General features: G+C 35.0%; 2 protein-coding genes across 5 annotated transcripts in view; one reads left to right on the top strand and one right to left on the bottom strand.

Annotated features, from left to right (window-relative positions):
- LOC126741875 (protein Skeletor, isoforms B/C) overlaps positions 1 to 23,944 on the top strand; it is a 56,368-nt gene that overhangs the window by 2,961 nt on the left and 29,463 nt on the right. For 3 of the 4 annotated variants that reach the window (XM_050448329.1, XM_050448328.1, XM_050448327.1), the window contains exon 2: positions 19,304 to 19,532. In XM_050448329.1, coding sequence (XP_050304286.1) covers positions 19,304 to 19,532 — 229 coding nt within the window. Of the gene's footprint in view, positions 1 to 1,374; positions 1,650 to 19,303; positions 19,533 to 23,944 lie in introns of those variants that run through there. The other variant, XM_050448330.1, reaches the window with a different exon arrangement.
- LOC126741877 (uncharacterized) lies at positions 4,871 to 13,446 on the bottom strand. The gene is made up of 3 exons (XM_050448332.1): positions 13,118 to 13,446; positions 5,262 to 5,417; positions 4,871 to 5,207 (listed from the first exon to the last, which is right to left on the bottom strand). Exons 1-3 carry the CDS (start codon positions 13,328 to 13,330, stop codon positions 4,920 to 4,922), a joined length of 657 nt encoding a protein of 218 aa, XP_050304289.1. The 5' UTR covers positions 13,331 to 13,446; the 3' UTR covers positions 4,871 to 4,919.

Here is a 23,944-nt window from a genome sequence, read left to right as displayed (position 1 = left end):
CCAAATACAGTGTCACGGTAACAGTAATGAAGTAATTCATGTGAGAAAGCGATAAGGCAGACTCGGGAAGGGATCGATAAACGCCCGGTTCGCAGCCCATATATATATATACCCGAATGGTTTCTATTTTATTATAACTCTCCCCTTACCGCTGGTTTTTTTCGCATACATTTTGTACGCGACATTCTTGGGTTTGCCTAGATTATGTACCTCACAATTACCGAAATATGGATTCAAAATGAATGAGTGCGGTTCTGGGACACCCTGTGAAATATTTGAAATATAAAGAGTCAAATGGGCACGTCAGACTTAAGTGATGTATTGTTAGTGCTACTTTTTATGTAAAAGGGCAATTTCCCCTTTTTATTACCGCTGTATCAAACACCCTTATTCGTAGACCATCTTAAGTTGTTGTTCCGGTTTCCCGGTCAGCGTTACTTGACGTCTCGGTCCGGTGGAGTCCCCACTTCTCTTACCACTTTTTTTTTTGGACCATTATTTCTATAAAAAATAAAATCCAATAACTGGGAATCTACGTCTGCAAAATTATCTCGTTTCGTGACGCGCTCTTATTAGGGTGATCTCTGTGTTGTCACGAACCGAAGAGCTTCAAGTGAGGGGGGGAATTCCTCGTATCTTATGAATCACGATGCGCTCCCGATAAATGGATCCCTTAATAGACAAGCGGAGAGACAGTCGGTCAAATAAAGACCGGCTTTCGAACCGTTTTTGCTTGCTTAATCGGGGATGAACTCGGGACTTTTATCGATATTAATGTGCCCGTTTTCCTTCTGCCTCCTCGTTCGTTTTCGTTATTATACACGGGTTTATAAAATAACGGCTTTCGTTTAAAAATTTATAATTTCAAATGTGGCGCCTTATGTGACACTGTTGTATTACTTACGTCTTCGTTTGACATTTGACAGATAGAATTCTTTGACAGATAAGATGTCAGATCTCAATCAGAAATATGTGTAAAAGATATATGCACAACATAATTTTCAGCGAAAACAGTAGAGAAACTAATTTTCTTAACGGTGTAAGAATATCTTATAAATAATTCATTGTGATTACGTGTACCTTATGTGGCAGCATTGCATTACTCACGTCAGTGGATCCGTTTGGCATTTGACACATAGAACTCTTTGACAGATAAACTTGACATTTGTTTAAAAGACACATAAATAACATAATTTTCAGTGATAAAGTAGAAAAACACTTTCTTTACGGTGTGAAAATATCCTATATATATATAATTTTCATTTATTTATTTTATTTTTAATATTACATTGGTTGCTTGTGTGGCAACGTTGCATTCCTTATGTCATACCTTTGACATATGACACATATATTTTGACAGTTGTCACATAATAGCAGCAAAGGCTTTAGGCCGGTAAATAGGGAAAACTTTAAAAGCAAACAAAGCTTCAGAGACTTTAGTTTATTATCAGCGTTCGTAACGGAGAACCATAGAGCCGCCTCCATCCTCTCGGATCGCCTTTCAACAAGTTTTAAAGTTTTATTTGCCTTCCCAGAGAAGTATGAAGTCTATATTAGTGTTTGCCAAAGCCGGGGTTATATGTTGACTTTTTACTTGGGAAATCTCTGCCAATAAGCGACGAGACTGCTATGTGCACCCATGCTTTTCGGTAATTAATTCGTTTTAATTGAAATGTCCCATGTATGTAAACTTTTGATAATATTATTCTGCTTTTTATATGTTTGTTTTGCTGTAAATACATTCCAGCAATGGTGGTTTACAGTCAGTGGCGTATCCAGGGGGGGGGGCAAAGGGGGCAATTGCCCCCCCCAGAAAAGCTAGGGAGAAACAACATAAAAAACATATATTGAGTTCTGCTAATAACGCAACATATTTAAGTAGTACAATACAAAACGAAATAATAAATGCATGTAACACAAATATTTTACGAAAAATAATAGCAGAAGTAAAATCTGCAAAATATTATGCAATCTTGGCTGATGAGACAACTGATATTGTCAAAATAGAGCAGTTTGTTCTTTGCTTTTGGTACGTATGCGATAATTTATCTATTAAAGAGTCCTTTCTTCAATTTATTCCGGTAACTTCAACGACTGGGCATAATTTAGCAAAAACAATTATCGAAAATTTAACAAACGGGTTTAGATTTAAATAATCTTAAAGGCCAGGGTTACGATGGGGCAGCGGCAATGAGTGGTCAGTTTTCTGGGGTACAGGCTATTATAAGAAAGGAATATCCTACAGCTTTATATGTTCATTGCGTCTCACACTCCCTTAACCTTGCTATATCCGATGCATGTTCTGTCCAGGCTGTACGAAATTGCATGGGTGTTATTGAAAATGCTTACAATTTTTTTAATACTCCCAAACGTCAAAATATTTTAACTAAAAAAGTAAATGAAATGCCGGATAATGAGAGATCAAGACGAGACAGATTAAAACAACTTTGTGCTACTAGATGGGTTCAAAGACAAGATTCAGTAAGCGTATTGAGAGAGCTTTTAAATTCTGTGGTATTGGCTTTAGAAGAAATAGCTGAGTGGCCAGACAAAGAAAAGTCTACTTGTAGCAAGTTGTTACTAAAGACCTTAAGTACATCAGAATTCCCCATTACTCTTTATGTAATTGAACATGTTTTTGCATTTATCACTCCGTTATCAAAGTTGCTGCAATCAGTTAATATTGATTTAGGCAAAGCAATATTACTGGCTGAAGATTGCTTAAAAGAGCTTAAAGATTTACGTCATAAAGCAGATAATAGTTTGGCAACTATTTTTGCAGAGGCAAAAAAAAATATAAACAAATTATTTGGTTTAGAAATAACAAAACCACGCATAACTAGCAGACAAAAAATAGGGCAAATTTTGAAACTAACACAACTGAAGAATATTTCAGAATATCAATATTTATTCCGTTTTTAGATTGCGTCTTATTACAATTAGAAGAGAGATTTGTTAAATATAAAGATATATTACAATCATTTAACTGTCTGAGATTCCATCAGTAAATAAGAAACTTGATAATCAACTTCAAAGTCTTAAGTATTTGGTAAATTTTTATAAGAATGATTTAGAAAATTGTTCATTTACTATGGTTTCTGCTGAACTCAAACTTTGGTATAGAAAATTTGAAGCCTGTGCACCAGAAAAGTATCCGCTCTCGATGCCCTAGTAATGTGTGATCTGGACATATTCCAATATATTTATACTGTTAAAGATTTTTTGTACTTTACCTGTAAGCACAGCAACCCCTGAAAGAAAATTTTCTACACTTAAATTGTTAAAGACTTATTTACGAAATACAATAAGTGAAGACAGATTAAATGGTTTTAGTCTTCGGTATGTATATCTAGAAATCTCAGTTAGTGCCGAGGAAGTACTTAACGAAATGCAGCTTAAATCGAGGAAACTTGATATTGTTATTTAGTTTTATTTGGTGTTTTATATAGATACCTAATTGAGTTTTGATCTTGTTTAGTTTTTTTAGGAGTCAATTTGTTTTTGTTACTTTAGAATAATTTTTTGTTAGCCTTGTGCCTGTTTTACTATCCATATATTATATTAGTATCTTTTATTTTTCTTTATTTTTGTAGCTTTTAAATTAATAAAAGCATTTCAAAAACATGGTAATTATTTCTCCCTTCCTGATGAATAAATACCATATCTCCGATGATAGGCCAAAAAAATTAACTAACATACACATACATACATATGTAAGTATATTGTATATTAAATGGTGATAAACCATATTGCCCCCCCCAGGAATGAATCCTGGATACGCCACTGTTTACAGTATAATACAGTTTTAGATAATATTGTCCCAAAGGGACGATCAGCTTTACATATTTTGATTGGTATATTAACAATGATTAAAAATGTGACTTACCTCAGCTCTTAGTTGTTTATTCAAAAAGGATCCTCTAGTTTGAGGAACTAAAATCACCTGACGTTTATTAGCGCAATTTGCTTAAAAAAAGTTAGGTTATTTTCTGTTTCACTCCTACCCATATATTTGCCTATATTCAGTTTGACTTCATAGAAGAGGTCCACACAATTATTGTGCAAAATTTGTATCAAACCGACTCAAATAGAATAAAAAGGATTCCAGGTGTTACTAACGATATAAATTTTAATTTAATATAATATATGGAATGGTAAGATATCTTTTTTTAAACACCCTAACACAATTTGCCCTAAAAATAAGTTAGGTTATCTTCTGTTTCACTTCCACGCACACATTTGTCTATCCATCTCCCTAAAGTTATAGCTATAAACGCTCGCCAGTATGACTTTGTGCATCTAAGAGGTCTACAACTCCATTAAAAATGCGTATAAAACCGACCAGAATAGAATAAAAAAGGATTAAAGAATATTAAGGCATCTTTTTTTATCACAAAAATAAGTTAGGTTATGTTCTGTTTCACTCGTATACTTAGCTTTAACAAAACACGATGAACCTGACCGTGTACTATTTCTGAACCCTTGATACAATGTAAAATCAGGCAAGGACCGGGTGCGAAGCCTATTATGAGTACATCCGGTGGCGTATTCCGGCCTCTTAGCCGACCTAACGGGCCAATTTCCCGGTGTCAGTAGCGCGGAAGTTACTCTACGATAGAAATTGTATCGATCCGGGTTACAGCGGGAGAGGGGAGGAGCGATCATCACGTTATTATTCCAGTTTCGGTTTCCAGTCTGCTGGGATTTGAATCCGGGATTTCGGGTAATCCACCCCCAGAGACGCGTAAATCCCTTTCAACTATCCAATCATTGCTTTCGGTTATTGTCTCGAAAGCCCCTTGGAAAAACCTTCGGTTATAGATTTAGTTTAGCAAGTTGTTGCTTTACTAAAAATAGTAAGTTGACAACGTTTTTTTTTAGTAACCTCAATATAATTTTAATCTTAATTAAACAAAATATTAAATACACGGTGGACATACAAAGCAACCAGCAGGATTCGAAGACATGGGTACAATCATGGGCTGGTCAACGGTAGCGGCAAAACATTTATATCTAGCAGTTTCTGCGTGGTTTTCACTTCCGTTTCCGGCATTTCCATTGTGGGATCCGCGGCCCTTTTGCATCAAATAATTGTATTTGTTCTTCTTGCCTAAATGTTTGCCGTCACAGAATTCGCTGGGGCCGCATGTGGGGGGGCTGGTAAGACACTCGGGGGAACCGTGACACCCCGTACGCGGACAGTCGTCCTTCAGTAAGGGTTTAATACCGTTTATTTAAGTTAAAAATGGGGTATTTCTTACCTGGAGTCCGTCACGTCTCTCACATTGGCATCCGGTGTACAAAATGCTCGCCCTGAGTTCTCTAGACTTGGACTGGTGCAATCTTATGATTCCCTCTTCGGCATTTTTGTTGTTGTGTTTGGTTTTATGTTTCTTAGACGTTTCTTTATAGCAGACCTGAGGAAGAAGGTCAGTTACTTGTTGCTTTACTGTATAAGTTCAAAGACTTTAATTGCCTGGAACATAAGATGCAACTTTTTTTTCTAGGCAGTTGAGTTGAGAAAATGTAGTAAAGAATTACTTGAACTGCCTGGAAGAAACAACAAATTTAATTTTGAGCCCTTCTTACCCTAACTCAATCCTAATTATGCAATAAAGTCGAACTTACAGCAGGACAGATATGTGTATAAGATAGATATGAATGCCACACCAAAGGTCCTAATCATAGGACTATTAAGATGGCTTCACAGTCACCGCAACAGATTAAAATTAAATTAATTAATGCAGATGTTTGAAAGGGCTTTTAGTCTTTCCAAAGTTTATTGATGTATCTCAGTAAATTTCATTTTGCCAAAAAAAGGCTGAAATATTTGCTGGTAAAAATGGCTAGACTTACAGATCAAACATTTATATACTAAACGTAGTATTTTAGAGTTAGAAGCATACAAAGTTAAAAAAAAAACCCACGTTTGAGGGTATTAACCACAAGCAAGTTTTCTTCACTAAATAAAAAAAAGTTGGCGAGTTTGAAGGATAATAGACCACAAAAAGAAAAACCAACTGATATCATTGAAAATCAATCCTGTCAGTCTTTTAATGAAAAAGAACTTGATGTTCTTAATAACTTTGCACCAGCTTCATACTGCATAAACAACCTGCAGGCGATTATGGCAAGAATTAAAGTCTCGAAAAACACTTCAGGTTCTAATATTATTAAACGATTGAGAGGAAAAGATTGTCTCTGTTTAGGAGCTGATAAAGAAAACAACGCTGTTAGTTTAAACAAACCAGAATATTTTAAACGAGTTGATGATGGCCCATATACAGAGATTTCTAAGAATATTTTATGAAAACTCATCTCGTAGGTTAAAACAGCATTGAATGATTGCCAAAACCTTGTTTCCTCTTCAGATATATTCAAGTTACAACTTTCGAACCTATGAATTCCAAAATTACATTGTTCACCAAAAAACCATAAATCTGGCAATAAGATGCCACCAATGGTCTCCACTATAAGATCCCCAGACTTCCATATTTCACTTAAGTTACATGCCCTTTAAATCTGATATTAATTGATCTTGTATCTATGACCCGGACTTTTAATTAGTCATTTTATTTTTTTAAAATTTATCTTGATTTGCCCGAATTTTGACCCTTCTTAGACCTATTCACAGTCACTACCCAGCTATTACAGATATGGACTTGGGGGATTAAACCTCTCGTGAATTTCCGCATCTGTGCTCCTGAAAGTTATATTGAAGGTGTGTTGCTATGAGTCAATAATATAAAGCTAAAATTTATACCAAAAACTATAAAGAAAAATAATGCTCGTACTCACTTGCCTTATTAATAAAATATAGTGGTAGAATCTGACCCCTTGTGGAATAACTAGATTTTTTTTAACGATTTCTACGAGCTTGCAAATGGTCTCGTTGGATTCAGAAAGACCAAACTAAGACAAAACCGTTGGAATTTTCCAGATCGGATCGGTAGAAGCCGAGATATCGACCTCCAAAGTTTCCAAAGTTTGGGTTGGGTATCGATTTTTTTCACCAAAAATTTTTTTTTCGAAATTGAACTAACTGTACCAGCGTCTTTTTTAGATCACCAACAATACGAAAATACCGGGTTATAACGAGATTCGAGCAGAACTAACTGAATGACAGCAGTTTGAAAATTCGGAAAAAGTCATTTTTCGACCTCGTTTTTGAGGCAAAAAATGGGCTCCAAAAATGAGATATCTCAGCTACTAATAGAGCTACGACCTTGCGGATGGTCTCGTTGGATTCAGAAAGACGAAACTAAGACAAAACCGTTGGAATTTTCCAGATCGGACCAGTAGAAGCCGAGATATCGACCTCCAAAGTTTGGGTTTTTTCGTTTTTCGGGTATACCCCCCCGTATCGATTTTTTTCACTAAAAATTTTTTTTTTCGAAATTGAACTAACTATACCAGCGTCTTCTTTAGACCACCAACATTACGAAAATACCGGGTTATAACGAGATTCGAGCAGAACTAACTGAATGACAGCACTTTGAAAATTCGGAAAAAGTCATTTTTCGACCTCGTTTTTGAGGCCAAAAATGGGCTCCAAAAATGAGATATCTCAGCTACTAATAGAGCTACGACCTTGCGGATGGTCTCGTTGGATTCAGAAAGACGAAACTAAGACAAAACCGTTGGAATTTTCCAGATCGGACCAGTAGAAGCCGAGATATCGACCTCCAAAGTTTGGGTTTTTTCATTTTTCGGGTATATACCCCCCCCCCGTATCGACTTTTTTCACCAAAATATCATTTTCTCAAGATAAACAAAATATGCGTTTAACGTCGGGATATTTTGTTTTTAATTTTCAAACCTTAAAATGGTTTTTTCAATTTAAAGTCAAGGGTTAATTTGTTTCAGAAACAAAAGTACACAACTTCAGACTATATCTAGCTAATCTAGCTATGCATAGATCAGCGACAACTCCAAGAATTATGACCTTTAGTCCTAAAGTAAACTACCTATTCTATTCTGTAAACTGTCACTCCAAGAAGTCCCTTTAAGAGCTGCGAGGTACATTAATGAATTTCTGCAAGAATTTGTTGTTCCTTATGCTGAGAAATAATTTTATTCCGATGCACGATAACGTCAGACCTTCCACTGCGAGAATTATTCAAGAATAAACGATATAGTTCTTACAGTTTTGGAGTGGCCAGCGTTAAGTCCTGATGCGAACCCAATTAAACATGTTTAAAGATATCGTGTTCCTTTTCCTTTAACTTTTTTAAATGAATTAAAATACGCTCTTTTAGAGGAATGGGAACTTATTTCTCAAGACGATATTCATCACAAGAAGAATGCCAGCAATCGAATGCAACAAAATTGTTGATGTTATTTAGGTCTAAGTTATTAAAACAAAAGTGCTAAAGTGCCCCGTTTTTCACGCCGGTGAGCGTACAAGTTCATATAATAAATAAATCAACTTCGATGCCCGCAGTCAAGCGATGCGGTACAGCGTTGTCGCGTCTTAAACTCTTTTAATATGAAATTATTATAAACGCACGGACAATACCGCGAAAAATAATTGAATTACTGACGAATGCGGTTCTATTGGCACCGTTGTCGACCGTTTCTGCTTTTAGAGTAAAATAATTCTCGGCGATTCCTTAAACAGGGGTCCGAGCCAATTTGAAATAACTGAAATATCTGAAATATGCCCGACGCTTTCGCCAGTTTGTAGTAATTATTTCAAATTCGCGGATTTATCGTGTCGAAATAGGCGCCTTCGCCAATCTATTAGAATTATTATTTCAAGTTGTCGCAGACGGGTTTAGGGTTATTAGATTCTTTTTCTGACTGGTAATTGAGTCGTCACCCGCCTGGAATGCACAACATCTGATTGATTTTATTAAATTTTAGTAGATAGTAACTTTATAGTCTTATTCGAGTGTTAAATGCGTATTTGGAAAGCGGTTTTGTTTGTTTGTTTTGGGTGTAATTGTAGTAAGATGAACACGGTGTGAGTATCTTTGTGCTTTACTTTTAAGTAAGTTAGTTTTAATTACGGTTCGTTTTTGGGCTCAGAGGGTATATATACAAGGTGTTAATAAAATATGTAAACAAAGTTTAAACATCAAATCCTTGGGCATAATTTGAAACCGAAATGTTGATATGAACATAAGCGAGCAGTATGTCCATAATAATGAAGGGTATTCATATTAAACAGTTGTTATAACCTAGGATCGATATTGTATGTTTTACAAGTTGCTGAGGCTCAATATGAAAGTGAATGAAAATAGTAATATTTCGTATATTTAGAAAGAAATGACACAATAGAAAATATAGAATGTCAATAAAATATATTTTTTCTTTTATTGCTGATATGCTATAACGAGACTTGAAAACAAAGCTGTTGCGAATAGCCTGGGTACTTTAATATGAACAATTCGTCTTCAAATTGACCAAGGATTCTATGTATTAAGTTTGTCTAAATATTTTATAATAATAGCGCTGTATAATATCTTGAATTAAAAAATTCGTAAAGCTGTTATAGGGTATAGGCAATAACATCGTATTAATAAACAAGTGCCTTTTATAAATTATACATTTTTTTCAAAAAGATTTAGTTCAGGATATGGAGATATTTGCTTTTTCTTAAAATGTGTACTAACTAATTTTCTGTTTTCACTATAATTATAGACCACCTAACTTTATTAGACTAATTTCTTTTCTACAGGATTTTTGCATTCCTATGATTTTTTTTAAATTTGTGCCATTGTTTGTATCTTCCAGGAAAAATTACTTTAATTCCCTATGGATAATTTTGGATTTTACCCAATATAAAATAAAATAAAATGGCTTTTATTAACAAAAATATCAAAAGGTAATAAATCATCATCGCAGAGCGGTTTTTAACAATAAAACATCCACAACAAATAAAATATCCACTTTCAAATATACTGACAAATTTTAAAATACATGACATTATTTAGAAGTTTTGAGTACAGTATAAAAATGAAAAAAAATACATATCACAAAATTACTACAGACTGACTCATTACAGCTTACTACTCCTGATCAAATCTTTTAGTTTCTTTTTAAAACAGGGACAGCTTAATGTTTTAACATGATCTCAGATATTTTGTTATATAAACTAGAAAAACTCTAGTATATGCCTACGTATTATGCTTAAGAGAGAGCGCCCACCAAAGTGGCGTGACATGTAACATGGCAGTGACATAGCACGGGTATGGCACTGGCGTCGCAGGTAGCGCACCCTAGTAGCATGACATTAAAAAGGTTAGTTAAATTCAAAATGCGTCCTCTGAGGATGAAGTTATGCTAACGCTTTTAAACGTGAACAATATGAACAAAACTCGTCCGCAACGTCAGTTTTGTGTACACCCTTATTGGAAAGAGATGCAAGGACATAGTGGATTTAATGTATTTAAAGAATTAAATATGTATCCGGCGAAATTCCAATCCTTCTACAGAATAAGAAGAGAAACTTTTGAGCTATTACTGGACAAAAATTAGTCCAATAATTTTTCGGACTTGTGTTGTCATAGATACCTGGAAATTTCTCAATTAATGAAACAAAACGAATATTAAATTATGGACTGTCTTCCATATTTAAATTTGGCAACAAACACACATACAAAATGCAAGTAGCACGTGGCAAAAAGTAGAACAAGCTCTATTTTTAACAACATATATAACAATATACTATATATATAATAACAATATACTATAACAACATATAATAACAAGGGCTCTAAATATATCATCAGACACTTGAGCCAATGCGGTGGCACAGCTATACCCTTTACGGAAGCCAGATTGATATTCAGGAATCAAATTATTATTCTTTAAATAGTCCAATATCTATTGCTCCATAATTTTCTCAATTACTTTAGAGAAAACAAAAAGAACGGAGACTGATCGAAGATTGCCAAATTCAGTTGGATTTTTTATTTTTGGTATAGGAATAATATTGGCTTGCTTCCATTTTTTTGGAAAGTAGTTTTCCTCTAAACAAATATTTATTAAATGACATATTGGATTAATAATAGCAGGGCAACAAAGTAAGATAAGAGTTATGTTTAAGTTATCGACCCCAAATACTTTGCTTTTTATAGTTTTTAAAATGTTTACGATTAAGTCTTGAGTTATTAGGTTAAACTTAAATTCATGTGCGACAACTCTATGTTCTTTAAAATATGTAACATAATTAGCATCAACAATATTGTTATTATTATTGCCATTCGTAAAAAAAGTATTAAGTTCTTCAACATTCTGTAGAAAAATTGGAAGTTGTTTTTTATTTTTCTGTGAAACACCAATTTTTTTCAATTCTTGCCAAACTTCTTTATTTTTACAAGTACTAAACTTATATTCAAGGTAAGCTTTTTTCTCTGCTCTTATTGCGCTTGTTGTTATATTTCTATATACTGCTTATAGATGTTCCAGTCCTCTAGCTCTTTAGTGATTCTAAATTTATTTAATGCCCTATTGCGAAGTCTTTGCATTAATCTAATATTAACCGTAATCCATGGACTGTAAGGTTTATTTTTATTTTTAACTTTAATTAAGGGAGCATGCATATCCATAATATTATGTAATGACTCCGTGAAAAAGTCAACTTTGGAGTCTATATCTCTTATATCATACATCGCAATATGCCGGGAATATCCCAGAAACGTGCCATAAATGCAAAAACAATATTCCTGGCAGATATGCAGAAAATAATCAATTTTCATATCTACGAAATATTCCAGTACTATATATTCCTTGACTTGGTCCGGAGAAATTTTGGCAATTTATTCAGGAAAATGCCAATAAATAATCCAAAGAAAATATAAATGTTTTTGCTCACTTCTTTAGAGATGTGTTGTGACTCCATTGAGCACTTAGATTATCAAGGTGAAGTTTCATCTCAGAACATCAAACACTTATTGCAAGTGGTTTTAGTTTAATTTTAATCATCTCCCGAAAATGTTAATATCGTTAGCGTAACACGTATCGAGAGTAAAATAAAGAGTTTTGGTTACTGGTGAAACTGTTTTCTGAAACTGAACCAGTCCTGGGCTGGGATTCTAAAATCACGACTCGATCTCGATACGATCACGACTTAGTCGCTCACTCAGTCGTGACGAGAAAAGTGATTCTAAATTTCAATCGTCGGCTAAACTCGTTTTATTCGATTTGATTTAGGTTTCTTGGGATATATTTGTTATTTTCCCTAATATTTGACAGATGGAAGCGTCAATTGTCTTTTCTATTGATAAACACAAGAATTTTCATTTATTTTGTTAATTTTTATCGCCTTCGTGTTTTTTTATTTAAGTATATGCCTATATTATTTCTTTAAAATAAAAAATTGTCATTTAAAACCATCACTATCCATTGGAAAATCATAATTGAATTCATGGAAAATCACAAAAACTTGTTGTGTTCATCCATTTTTGGTATTTTTTAACGTTTTAATATGGCAACATGTGTGCAATAGGACCTAAAACACCAGGGAAATAGGATCTCTCTATAAATGTTAATTTAATAATTTCTCTAATCTCTTATATTTGAAAAATTAATGAATCGGTCAGCAAGGTGATTGTCAATAATTTTAGTGATTTTATGGATCCAATGACTTGTAGGTAGTAGTTTCGCTAATTTCAAATTTAAAATCTTGTCCAATGCTTCTTTGGTAACAATATGTGGCATAAAATCTTGATATATGTACTAAAACTGCCCATTCAATGATAACTCTATTTCCTCTGCCTCTATTATTAACTGAAGGTTGTGGAAAATAGGGTCGAATTAAATCTATTAGTTGTGTTTAAGAAAGCTTCTTGATATACTAATAAAAACCTGAGATCATACATAATATACATTAAAATAACTAAAAATGCCTGGTATAGTTTTATGACTATTGGTAAACAATAAATGAAACAAATACGTTTAAAAAAGGATGCTGTGACATTATGCACGTATTAAAAATGGAGAAGCTATATCGTCTGATGTATACGATATACCCAACGTGTCGTCGACAAATCGTTAAAAAATAGGCAATCCCCAAGATACTCACGACTGAAAATTTTATTTAGAATCAGTCATATCGAGTAATCGTGTCGAATCGTGATTTTAGAATCCCAGCCCTGGTACCTATACTTACCATAACTTTTGGCGGATCGAAGACCTTTTGTTTTTTAGCGTTATTTTTCGGTTCGGCGGGAGGATATTCGCAGAGGGGCACACAACAGGGCACGCAAATCGGTTTCACTCCCACATTCAGACTGTCCTCCAGCTGCTGTAGGGTCTGTTTCACTTTGGTCGCCATCAGGGTCACCGCTTCGGTTTCTTCTTTGGCGGGGCACACGAACGCCATACTTTTAATTTTTTTTTGTCGATATTTCACGGAAAATTTTGAGTTTTGGGGCCGAAAATTGCGGAATTTGTCAGGGTTTTTTTTGTTGGTATTTTAGTTTGTCATTATGACAAGTTTTTTATTCATTGTTGCATTGGAACAGGTAAGTTGTTATGCCTTAGGTACTCCATATAAAAATTAATTAATGATAACGCGTCGTTTATCTGAAATCACCTGCACCCCTATATTATTTTCCACCCTCTGGAAGGTCACAAATTATATTTAATCCCCCGGTTGATCCCCGTAACCCCCCATTTCTTGTTGTAGCTTCATTTATCACATGTTATCTGAAGCAACAGGCCTCCGTAGCTTATATTTTATTGCTTTATTTGTCTCTTTTGCACTTTTATAGTTGGGGTAAGTGGGAATAGAGAAACATGCAATTTTATTTGATTGATTGCCAGAATTAAATTAATTGAATATTGAGTATTACTGATCTCTTTGTCCCTCGAATTTTTTTTTGGAAATTTTTCATTAAAAAAAAAATCTGGAAAATACTGAAATAGGTATCTCAGTATTATCAAAAAAGTAGTCCATTTTTCTCAAAGAGACCTCTTAACTCTTTAAGAGGTCTTTGAAAGGGTGGAGGCTATGTTATATGAAAATCCCTTTTTGAAAGACTCTTTATTGTGTCTTGGGATTGTAAAAATATGTTTTCTTCGTATATTAAGATTATGGATATCCGTACGGTCTACTACTTTCTTATTAAGATAAATAGGACTTTTATATTTAGCAATGTTATAAAAAAAGCAAGCCGAGTGCAATATTCTTCTATTGTACATAGAAAGCCAATTAAGTTCCCTGAGCTTATGTGATACACGCTGCCTTGGGAAAAAAGGAATTTCAGGGCTGAGTAAGATTTTTTAATACATGAAGTTATATGTTCATCAAATTTAAGTTTATTATCAATTATTAAACCTAGGTTCCTTGAAGAGTTTTTAAAAGAGATATTACACTGCCCAATAGTGAGTCTTAATTTATTATAAATTATTTCTCGAAGTCTTTCACTGCAGAAAAGTAAAGCCACTGCCTTTTGTGGATTTAATTTTAATAAATGATCTTCCGATAGTGCGTTAAGAGTTTTAAGATCTATGTTTAGTCTAAAATTTGCCTCTACAGCATCCTCCGGCTTAAACGAGTATATTAATTGTGTGTCATCGGCGTAAAAATGATATTTACAAAACTTTAAGGATGTTATAAAATTAGACGTATAAAAGGTAAAAAGAAGAGGGCCCAAGACACTTCCCTGAGGAACACCAGCAAAAATAGACATAAGTTTGGAAAATGTACTATCAAGCGTTACTCTTTGCGTCCTTTTACTTAAAAACGACTTAACCAAAGCTTGGGCATTAACACCAAAACCACAATAAGATAATATGGCTAGTAAAATATCATAATTTAGCATATCAAAAGCATGAGAATAATCCAGGAGCACCAATACGCTTGCCTTACTCTCGTCTTGTGCACCAGTAAGTTGATCCGTAACATCCGCAAGTGCTGTCGTACAGCTGTGACCACGACGAAATCCTGATTGTTTTTCTGGCAAAAGGTTGTTGGACCACACGAAGCCTGAAATTTGGGACGCCATAAAGGTTATCCAGAATTTTAGACATAGATGGTAAAATAGAAATGGATCTAAGTTGACTATAGGTCTCAGGATTACTCACTTTAGGAAGCGGAACCACTATAGCAGATTTCCAATCACTTGGAAAAACTGAATCTCGTAAACAACAATTTATTAAGTGGGTCAGGTAAGGTATAACAAAGGGGCAGCATAATATTAAAAAAGTGCTATTAATATTGTCACTTCCAGATGCAGTTGACTTCATGTTAAGTATAATATTAGAAATAGTTTCCTCAGTAACCTGAGTAAAATTAAATTCCTTATTTGTTTTTTTGTTTTATTTATAAAAATCCAAGAGTTCAGGTTTTGGAGAAATAGTAGAGTTAGCTGCATTGACAATATATACTGCATATACAAATTTTACACAAAAAAAGCTCCTGCTTCATCTCTTATCCATAATCGGCGGCATATAAAAGCAGCAAATCCCGCCAACACGAGCTGATATCTCAATATAGATATCGACGATCGTCGGAAGTGCATTAGGTCTAAGCACCGAAGGAATTTATTCGGAATTCGGAAAAGCGGCTTTTCTTTCATCGCACATTCGAATATCGTCCCCCCTTCGGGGATTTTTTTTTTGTTGTTTATTTATTTTTATACCGAACACAACAAGGGTTTCCAGATAAGCCCTTGACGGAAACAAGCGTTTTTCAAATCGAAATGCGATCGAGATTTTCTGCTGTAATAAAATATGAATTGATGGTGGGAATAACCGCGTCATAATGTAAGCCGAATTTTAAGTAGTACTCTCACAGAATATCTGACCCTCTACCGGATTCCTTTTAACTAATCATACTAAATCCTGTCAGGAATTTTCATTTGAACACCCCACTGTTCTCCAGTCATATTCTTTTGTCTGACTGGTCCTAAGCCGAATCCGATCAGGCGCTATTGCAATTGGCAACGATATCATTTCATATTTTATTGATTTACTGTTCCAGCTGGACGTGGTTTTCTTTGTTGGCCATTCTGGGGTTATAAAGATATGATATATATTTACTGCGTTTTCATGATACGAATTTAAATCGATTTTAATGCGGTCTGAGATGCGGCAGAGTGAACCAACAATCACTTTTAATTTTATTACTAATTTAATATGTTTTTTTTATCAACCGTGCAAAAAGGCAATATAAGAATGTTCAAATGAATTTCGACACCTTAAACTTCATGAATAATATGAGAATAATTAGAGGAAATAGAAACAAGCTTGTTAGTGCAGAAAAGAAAGAATAAACGACTGTGAAGCGACATTTCACTGGTGAATACTTTATTAATATAGTTTCCAGATCTACGAAGCATAATTTATCTGTTTTCGATTGCAACAATCTAAATGCTTACAATTAAATTTTATTAGAGAACTATTAACTGCTGAAAAAAAAGTGCTTCATTATGGATGATAATGTAGACAGGTGTCTATCATTTTTCGACCACAAAATTGATATTTTCGGGGACCTGATGCATTTTTCTTTTAGATTCTTCTGTTTTAATGATACCAATTACTTGAACTGAACGATTTTTTTTTCTTTTACAGGCAGTTGAACTGACCGTTTTTCTTTATAGGCTATAAAGGAAAAAAATCATTAACTTCTTCCAGGCAGTTGAGGTTATTGAAGAAGAGTATTAGACTTATTTCTTCTTCTTTAGCCTCCAGTTGAGTCTAACACTCTTCTTCAATGACCTCAACTGCCTGGAAGAAATTAACGATGTTTCGCAAACTGTATATTTTCAAATAGAAACGTATCATGTATTTTTCTCTAAGAGACCAAACGAAAACAAAACAAAGGTAAGAACACAAAGTCACGGTCTCATCAAATCCATATAATTTTTTAAAAGCTACACGTGTTTCGCTCCTATCGGAGCATCATCGGGCCTAGACCTACACAGTTGTAATGTGATCTGTGATCTTAATGTGATCCATATAATGTGAAAAAATTATATGGATTTGATGAGACCCTGACTTTGTGTTCTTACCTTTGTTTTATAATATTTTCGTTAAATGAAAAGATGCTTTTTTCCATAGTTTTTTGCTTGTGGAAAATGATGATATTCCTATGGACAAATACATACAGAGACTATACAGAAACCGATTCCCCGAACTACGTGAAATCGGGGAAGAATATGAAGTGGTAAAGCGAATCACGAAGGTGAAGTACACAAACCGGGTGGACACATCATGCCAGAAAATTGTAAAAATATCACTAAAGGGCACTGAAGAGGACCTTTTCGAAAAACTTATCAGGCTTAAAGAGGATACCGTAGACGATGAACACGTAGCTCTACATCATATCAAGAAATGTAACCTGGAGACCCTCAGAAAAATGTGTGAAATGATTTTCTACGATACGGATACAAATCTGACGATATACACGACAAGCGCAAATGTAAAAGAGGCTGAAATAACTAAAAATAAAGAGCGCTCAACGTGCGCGCTAATAATTGAAGATCTGAATCGTTACTGAACAAAAAGTCCATAGTTTTTTCTGTCAACCAATTTTTTTTCCGAACATTTTATGGTGAGTTTTCCCATAAAATTCCGCTCATTTGTATACGAATTTCACTGCGAATAAAAAATTCTGTGCTAAAGGTCTTGTTTAACAGCTTGGAGATTTTTATTAACCTGTAAAGGAAAAAAATTATTAATCTCTTCCAGGCAGTTGAGGTTATTATTATTTTAGAAAAAAAAATGTGTACCTCAAAAGCAAAAATGTCCAATTGACTTAGGGTCTTTTGTATTCGATTCATAAAAAATTCATCAATAGCATATAATAATTTCATGTAAATCCGACTTGATTTGAATTTTTTATGAATTTTTAACCTTATTCATTTCTTCTTTCTTAATCACGTCTACTGCCCAGAAATAATTATTAATTTTTTTCCTCTAGCAGGTAGTTGATGTCTATAAAAAAGAAGAAATTGGTGACGTCAATTGCCTGGAAGAAATTATTGATTTTTTTCCTTATATTAATGATATATTGTGGTGTGAACTTGTACAACTAGAATTTCAACTACTTAACAGCTGAATACAGGGCTATTATTGCTAACCAATCTGGAACCAATAAGTACATAAAGGTCTTTATGCATTTTATGAGGCAGTAATCAAAGAGTTTCAGGAAGAATATTTAAGAAGGCCACATTATACTGAAGCAGAGGAAGTCATGGAAAAATTTGTGGTATCCCAAATGTTGTTAAGGCTATCGATGACATACACATACCACCCAAAATAGATAGGCGATAGTTATAATCCACTTGTGAACATTTTAAAATGACTGAGCGTTAAATAAACGATATTTAAACTCTTTTAATTTTCAACGTAATTAAGAGAAATACTCTTTGATACTTCATAGTAAGAAGTGAAGAGCATTTCGATTATGTTCGGGTCTATTTCCAATTCAAGGGCAGAAGAAGGCCAGGAATACCCAGGATATTATCAAGCACTCAAGCAAAATAATCACCCAAATTATTAGCGCATGAAATAATACTATAAGAGATATATGACAACAGGAGTTTATTCAAGCCATTCAACCATCAAAATCATAACAATTTCCTCGATTTATGTTTAGGTTACAAGAGCGTGAAAAGAGGTTACACTGTTGCTAAATAAAATTAAAACCGTTTAACCACTGTCCAACTTAACCCTCTTACATTAAAAAATAACACGTATTAACCATAAAACCCCGTATATACAGCACTAAAATCACATTTTACGAGAAACGAGCGTAACCGAATCAATTTACCGGTTTCGTCGATGATTATAGCCGACACGGGGGTACAACCTAATAAAAGTTCATTTAATATATTGAGTTAGATTGCTGCCGCTGCCGCTGCCTGGGGGGTGGAACGTTTGCGCCCCCCAATGCAAAGTCATCCCCCAAAAATTGACGACGGAGAATGAATTTCTCCGTCCGAGGGGAGATTTTATATGACTTTTTGTTGTTATCGCCCCGTTTTGTCACCGTGGATAATATCGCCCTAAATAATGATAAGTCCGAAGGCCCTAAATCCATTCATAACTCTATAATGTAGTATTTTATGTCGCCCTTTAAGGGAGACGCAATTATTTAGCCCTTAAAGGGCGCCAGTTATTGTTACTACTTATTCGCCCTAATTGGTCCGATATAATAATATATTTTGAATATTTAAAGTGAACCTTGGCAACGTCGATTTTTTAGTAGCTCCTCCCACTGAAACATACACTCACATATAAACGGTTTGAAGCCCCCTCCCACTTTGGGCGCGACTAACTGGTTACACTGTTGCCAAAGTAAAATAACTAAGGCATATAAATTTTAATTATGTTTTTCTCATTATAGTTTTATCAAAAAAACACCCGGAGCCGTATTACGGGACAAAGATCGGACCGTTGCAGCAGTTCGCCCACGGGATCCGGGGCACGGTGTACGCCGTCGACGAGACAACGATTTTCATTAAGGGCTTCTCCTACGACGGTACGGGACCCGATGCCTTTTTTTGGATCGGCAATTCCCCCAGGCCCAGTCCCGAGGGAATCATCATACCTTATCCGGAGGATTATCACGAGAGGTACAATAACACGCTATACTTTATCCCTATCATTTTTTTTTTCATATAGTAGTTATGAAATTTAATTAAGTACCTGAACAATTTAATAACATTGATCAAAGCATAAGTTCGGATGTCCTCAAGAAAACCAGTACTTAGCTCAGTGTGGAGGATTGGCAACTTCAAAACATGATTCTGACGCGTATTAGGATTCCTCTTTAAAGTCAAGTTTCGTTTTAATTGACTGGGATCTTTATCTTAGCAGAGAATTGATTTATCATTTGCGAAGTTTTTTTTTTATGGTAAACACAAGCACAAGAGGAAAGTCCTATGTCACTCTTGGAGTGGTGCTTGCGCGAAGATATTTGTGGGCATTTATCTTGAATCGCTGTAGGTTGTATGCGTCGGGAAATATGTGAGGTGGAAGCCCGTTCCACAAAGAAGATGTTCTCAAGATGAATGAGTCCCGATACAGCGACGTCCTTGGGGTAGGCAGGTGGACTCGATGTTGATGAGCCGCAACTGCTAGACGCGTCCTTCTTGCCGGAACAGCCCTGGGTGGAATCAGGCCTGCCAGCTCAGAGGAGCACTTACCGTGATAATAACGGTAGAATAAACAGAGATCGGCCACCTTTCTCCTGTGCTCCAGACTATCCAGGCTCTTTGTCAGTTCTGGTTTGTCGATAAGACGAATAGCTCTCTTCTGTATAGAATCCAGCAGGTTTAAACTATGCTTGGGTGCAAAGCTCCAGACATGCGAGCAATACTCGAGGGAAGGGCGTATTTGAGCCTTATAAAGAGTCAGCAGCTGTTCTGGTGTATACAGTTTTTTCGTTTTGAAAAGCACTCCGAGTTTTTTGGAAGCCGCCCTGGCAACTTGGTCATGTCAGGACACACTGTTGGTGACCTCGACTCCTAGAAGATGTAAAGATGATTTCATTGGCAATGTTTTCCCTGCCATAACCAGCTCCGGGCCACCAAGGTTAGTCTTCATCGTAAATACTGCAGCCTGCGTTTTTTTAGCGTTAAAATTGACCAAATTGTTATTGCCCCACTCCAAGATTGCTCTAATATCGTTGTTGGTTGAAGCTATTTGTTGCTGCCTAAGATTCTGAGAACTTGCGGCTGTCGTTGGTTTAGCGGACTTAAATGTGGAAATAAGTGTGCTATCGTCCGCAAAGCTGTAGATTGGATAGATATAGAAAGTTAAAAGAGCTATTGCGAACAAGAACCACAAAAGGTAACACCGTACTGAAGATGAGAATCCAATGAGAGCATTTTTTGCTGTCACGAAATCCAAATAGTTCGCTATTACTTTTAGAGCAGAGCAGTTAGAAAAAACCTTATTACATACACGTAAGATATGCTCCTCGACCATTAATACACTCTCGATAGTCTCAAAACCCAGAAATGTATGGTATTGTTGTTTCAAAGACACAGAACCCAAGAGAATTAAGTACTTAAAGCGTACAATATTAGTTTATGACACATTAAGACTTTTACACCAAGCTATATTATCTAGAAAAAATTGATGCTTTCTACTACCTGAACGTGCCAAAAAATGACTCTCAATAGTGTCAGTTGTCTGGACGTATCAAAAAATGACTTCTATTACTTCAAAATTGCTTCAAATGCCTTGAAAAGTTGCTTTAATTACTTTAAAACTCAAGTGACTATTCCAGGCAGTTGAAACTTCCTTCAGGCAATTATCTAGAAAAAATTAATACTTTCAACTGCCTGAAAGTGCCAAAAAATGACTCTCAATAGTGTCAGTTGTCTGGACGTATCAAAAAATGACTTCTATTACTTTAAAATTGCTTCAAATATCTCTAAAAGTTGCTTTAATTACTTTGAAACTCAAGTGACTATTCCAGGCAGTTGAAACTTCCTTCAGGCAATTATCTAGAGAAAATTGATGCCTTCAACTGCCTAAAAGTGCCAAAAAATGACTCTCAATAGTGTCAGTTGTTTGGACGTATCAAAAAATGACTTCTATTACTTTAAAATTGCTTCAAAGGTCTTGAAAAGTTGCTTTAATTACTTTGAAATTAAAGTGACTATTCCAGGCAGTTGAAATTTCCTCCAGGCATTTCCCTGGAAAAAATTGATGCTATTAACTACCTGGACGACTCAATATTCAACTTCACCAATCACGCACTTAAGAATGAATCAATATTTCATTGCCTGAAATTAAAAAAAAAATCTTAAATCATGCACTTTAAAATATGCAAGTCAAGCAAAGTTATGAAGAATGTAAACGTTATGGATCACTTCAACTGACTGGAATAAATAAAATAATGAATCATGGGCCTAAGAATAATGACCAAGCTTTAACTTTCAAAATATTTGCAGTGTCTTTTTCGCTTAATTGAAAGGGATCTATATCGTGCCCAAGAATTGTTGTATCATCTGCAAATATCGTGAATTTCCCGTTGATTGCAAGCTGTGGCAAATCATTTACATAAAGAAGAAATAATAATGGGAACAGACGAGTCCTATGGAGTACACCAATATATCAACCTTGTTCTTGGGACTCTTTTTAATTGAAAAAAACTTTCTTGGTTCAACACAGTAGCTCTGAAACCAGCTTTCCTGAAAATATTTCATGATTTAGGCAGTTGAATTTCTCCTGTTTATCAAAGGTAAAGCTATTGTAAATCTACAAAACGAATTTGTAGTGGCTTATATGGATGATGTTCTGATTCCTTAACCCATTATAAAGCAGCTGCAGAAATGCAAAAACTGCATCATATGTACTTGTTTTCCTTTGAAACCCATACTGCTGACAATATTAAAAATACTATATTTATCAAGAACTGATGTTACTCTAATTTTGTTACTCTAACAGTTTTTGTGAGCGTAGAAAACGATTGGTCGAAAATTTGGCAAATTGTTTGCATCCACTTCTTCATGCAGAGGAACGATAACAGCTCTCTTTAAGTGTGCAGGCAATGCACCCGATAGGAAAGGGACGTTTATGGTTTCTGAAAGAATCTTTAAGACCTTTGCAGGAAGCGCAACAAGGTAAGGGATGAAGGTTAATCCCACCCAAGAAATTTTTAGTCTTTGATATACATATTTGTTGCAAGGGTCGCTGCTATATTGCAGTAAAAAGTGTTCAGTACATCTGTCGTCAAGTTACTGAGACTCTGATGAACTTATCTTCCCTTATCCCTCCGTTCATCAACAGTTAACAAATTAACAAAAACTTACGGATGTAATGTAAGGAACGCATTTTTTTTTTCCAGACACCCATTGTATATCAGAGTGTTGCTTTTTGATATTTATATGGGGAAATGCTTTGTCAAAATTAATACTAAGTGAAATTCTTGAACAGGATTAGCTGAGGAAGAGACACTTTGCCGGTCTGTCAGATTGCAAATTGTGATAAATTTACTAAAATTCTTACCTATGTAAAGTTTATGACATCTCATGATTCACATTGTAACGAAATTGCAAACACCGAGAAAACAAAGACACAAGTTGCACACCACATGATATCCCGAAAGTTGGCGAGGAGCTTCCGGAACAGCGTTCTGCCGAGTATATAAGGAACCGCATAGTTGTCAGTTGTCAGTTCAGTGAAGTAAAGTTCGATATATTGGCGCGAAATTTAAATAGTTGTAAATAAATACCGTAAAGAGAAATATCTCTAGTTCTTGAATGATCGTGTTTTCGTAGTGAAGTATGTAAATAAATTAGTTGACTATTTACGATTGTTTTAATTCATACCTAACGAACGTGAAAAATCCTGCAATATTAAGGTTACATTACCCCAGAATAGATTCGTGGTCAGACAATCAGTATACCATAATATATTCTGCTGTTCAACAAATATACTCAATAATACAGAGGAAGAAACCAGTGAACCGAGTTGATTGGTTAAGATGCATGGAATACAAAGTATAATTTTACCAGCATTTCAAGTTTTCCCAGAAATGAAACAAGCTTTCCTAAAAGAGATCTGTGCAATGCCAAACTATAAAGCCACTTACTTTGCTCATCCTTTTTGAGGCAATGCTCTACTAAAGATATGCGGAAACTCTACTGAACCTAAAGAAATCCAAGTTCATTTATTCTGTTTCTTATTATTTGGATATTCAAAAGAACTGAAGGTGCTTACCAAGTTTATCTCCCAAAAAGCATCTCGATCAATGAAGCGAGAGAGAGAGAGAGAGATAAATAAGCTTCATGCCTCAACGGTTTATAACTAAAAAAGAAACACACACAATAGTTATATAGTAGCTCCAGTAGCTATAGTTACCCCCCACTTTCCTATAATATGTCTCGAGCTACACTAATATCGCCCAGGGCACCGAGGTAATGAGAAGAAAGAGATCCCTGAAAAGAAGTAAGGGGCTTAAGGGCTTATAAAACCAAATAAAGTTCTCTCCTTGTATACTTAGGGAGGAAATAAAAGGGTTTCGATGCAA

Source organism: Anthonomus grandis, chromosome 11, assembly GCF_022605725.1.
Source record: "Anthonomus grandis grandis chromosome 11, icAntGran1.3, whole genome shotgun sequence".
NCBI classification, from domain to species: domain Eukaryota; kingdom Metazoa; phylum Arthropoda; class Insecta; order Coleoptera; family Curculionidae; genus Anthonomus; species Anthonomus grandis.
This window is presented reverse-complemented; position numbering and strand designations above follow the sequence as displayed.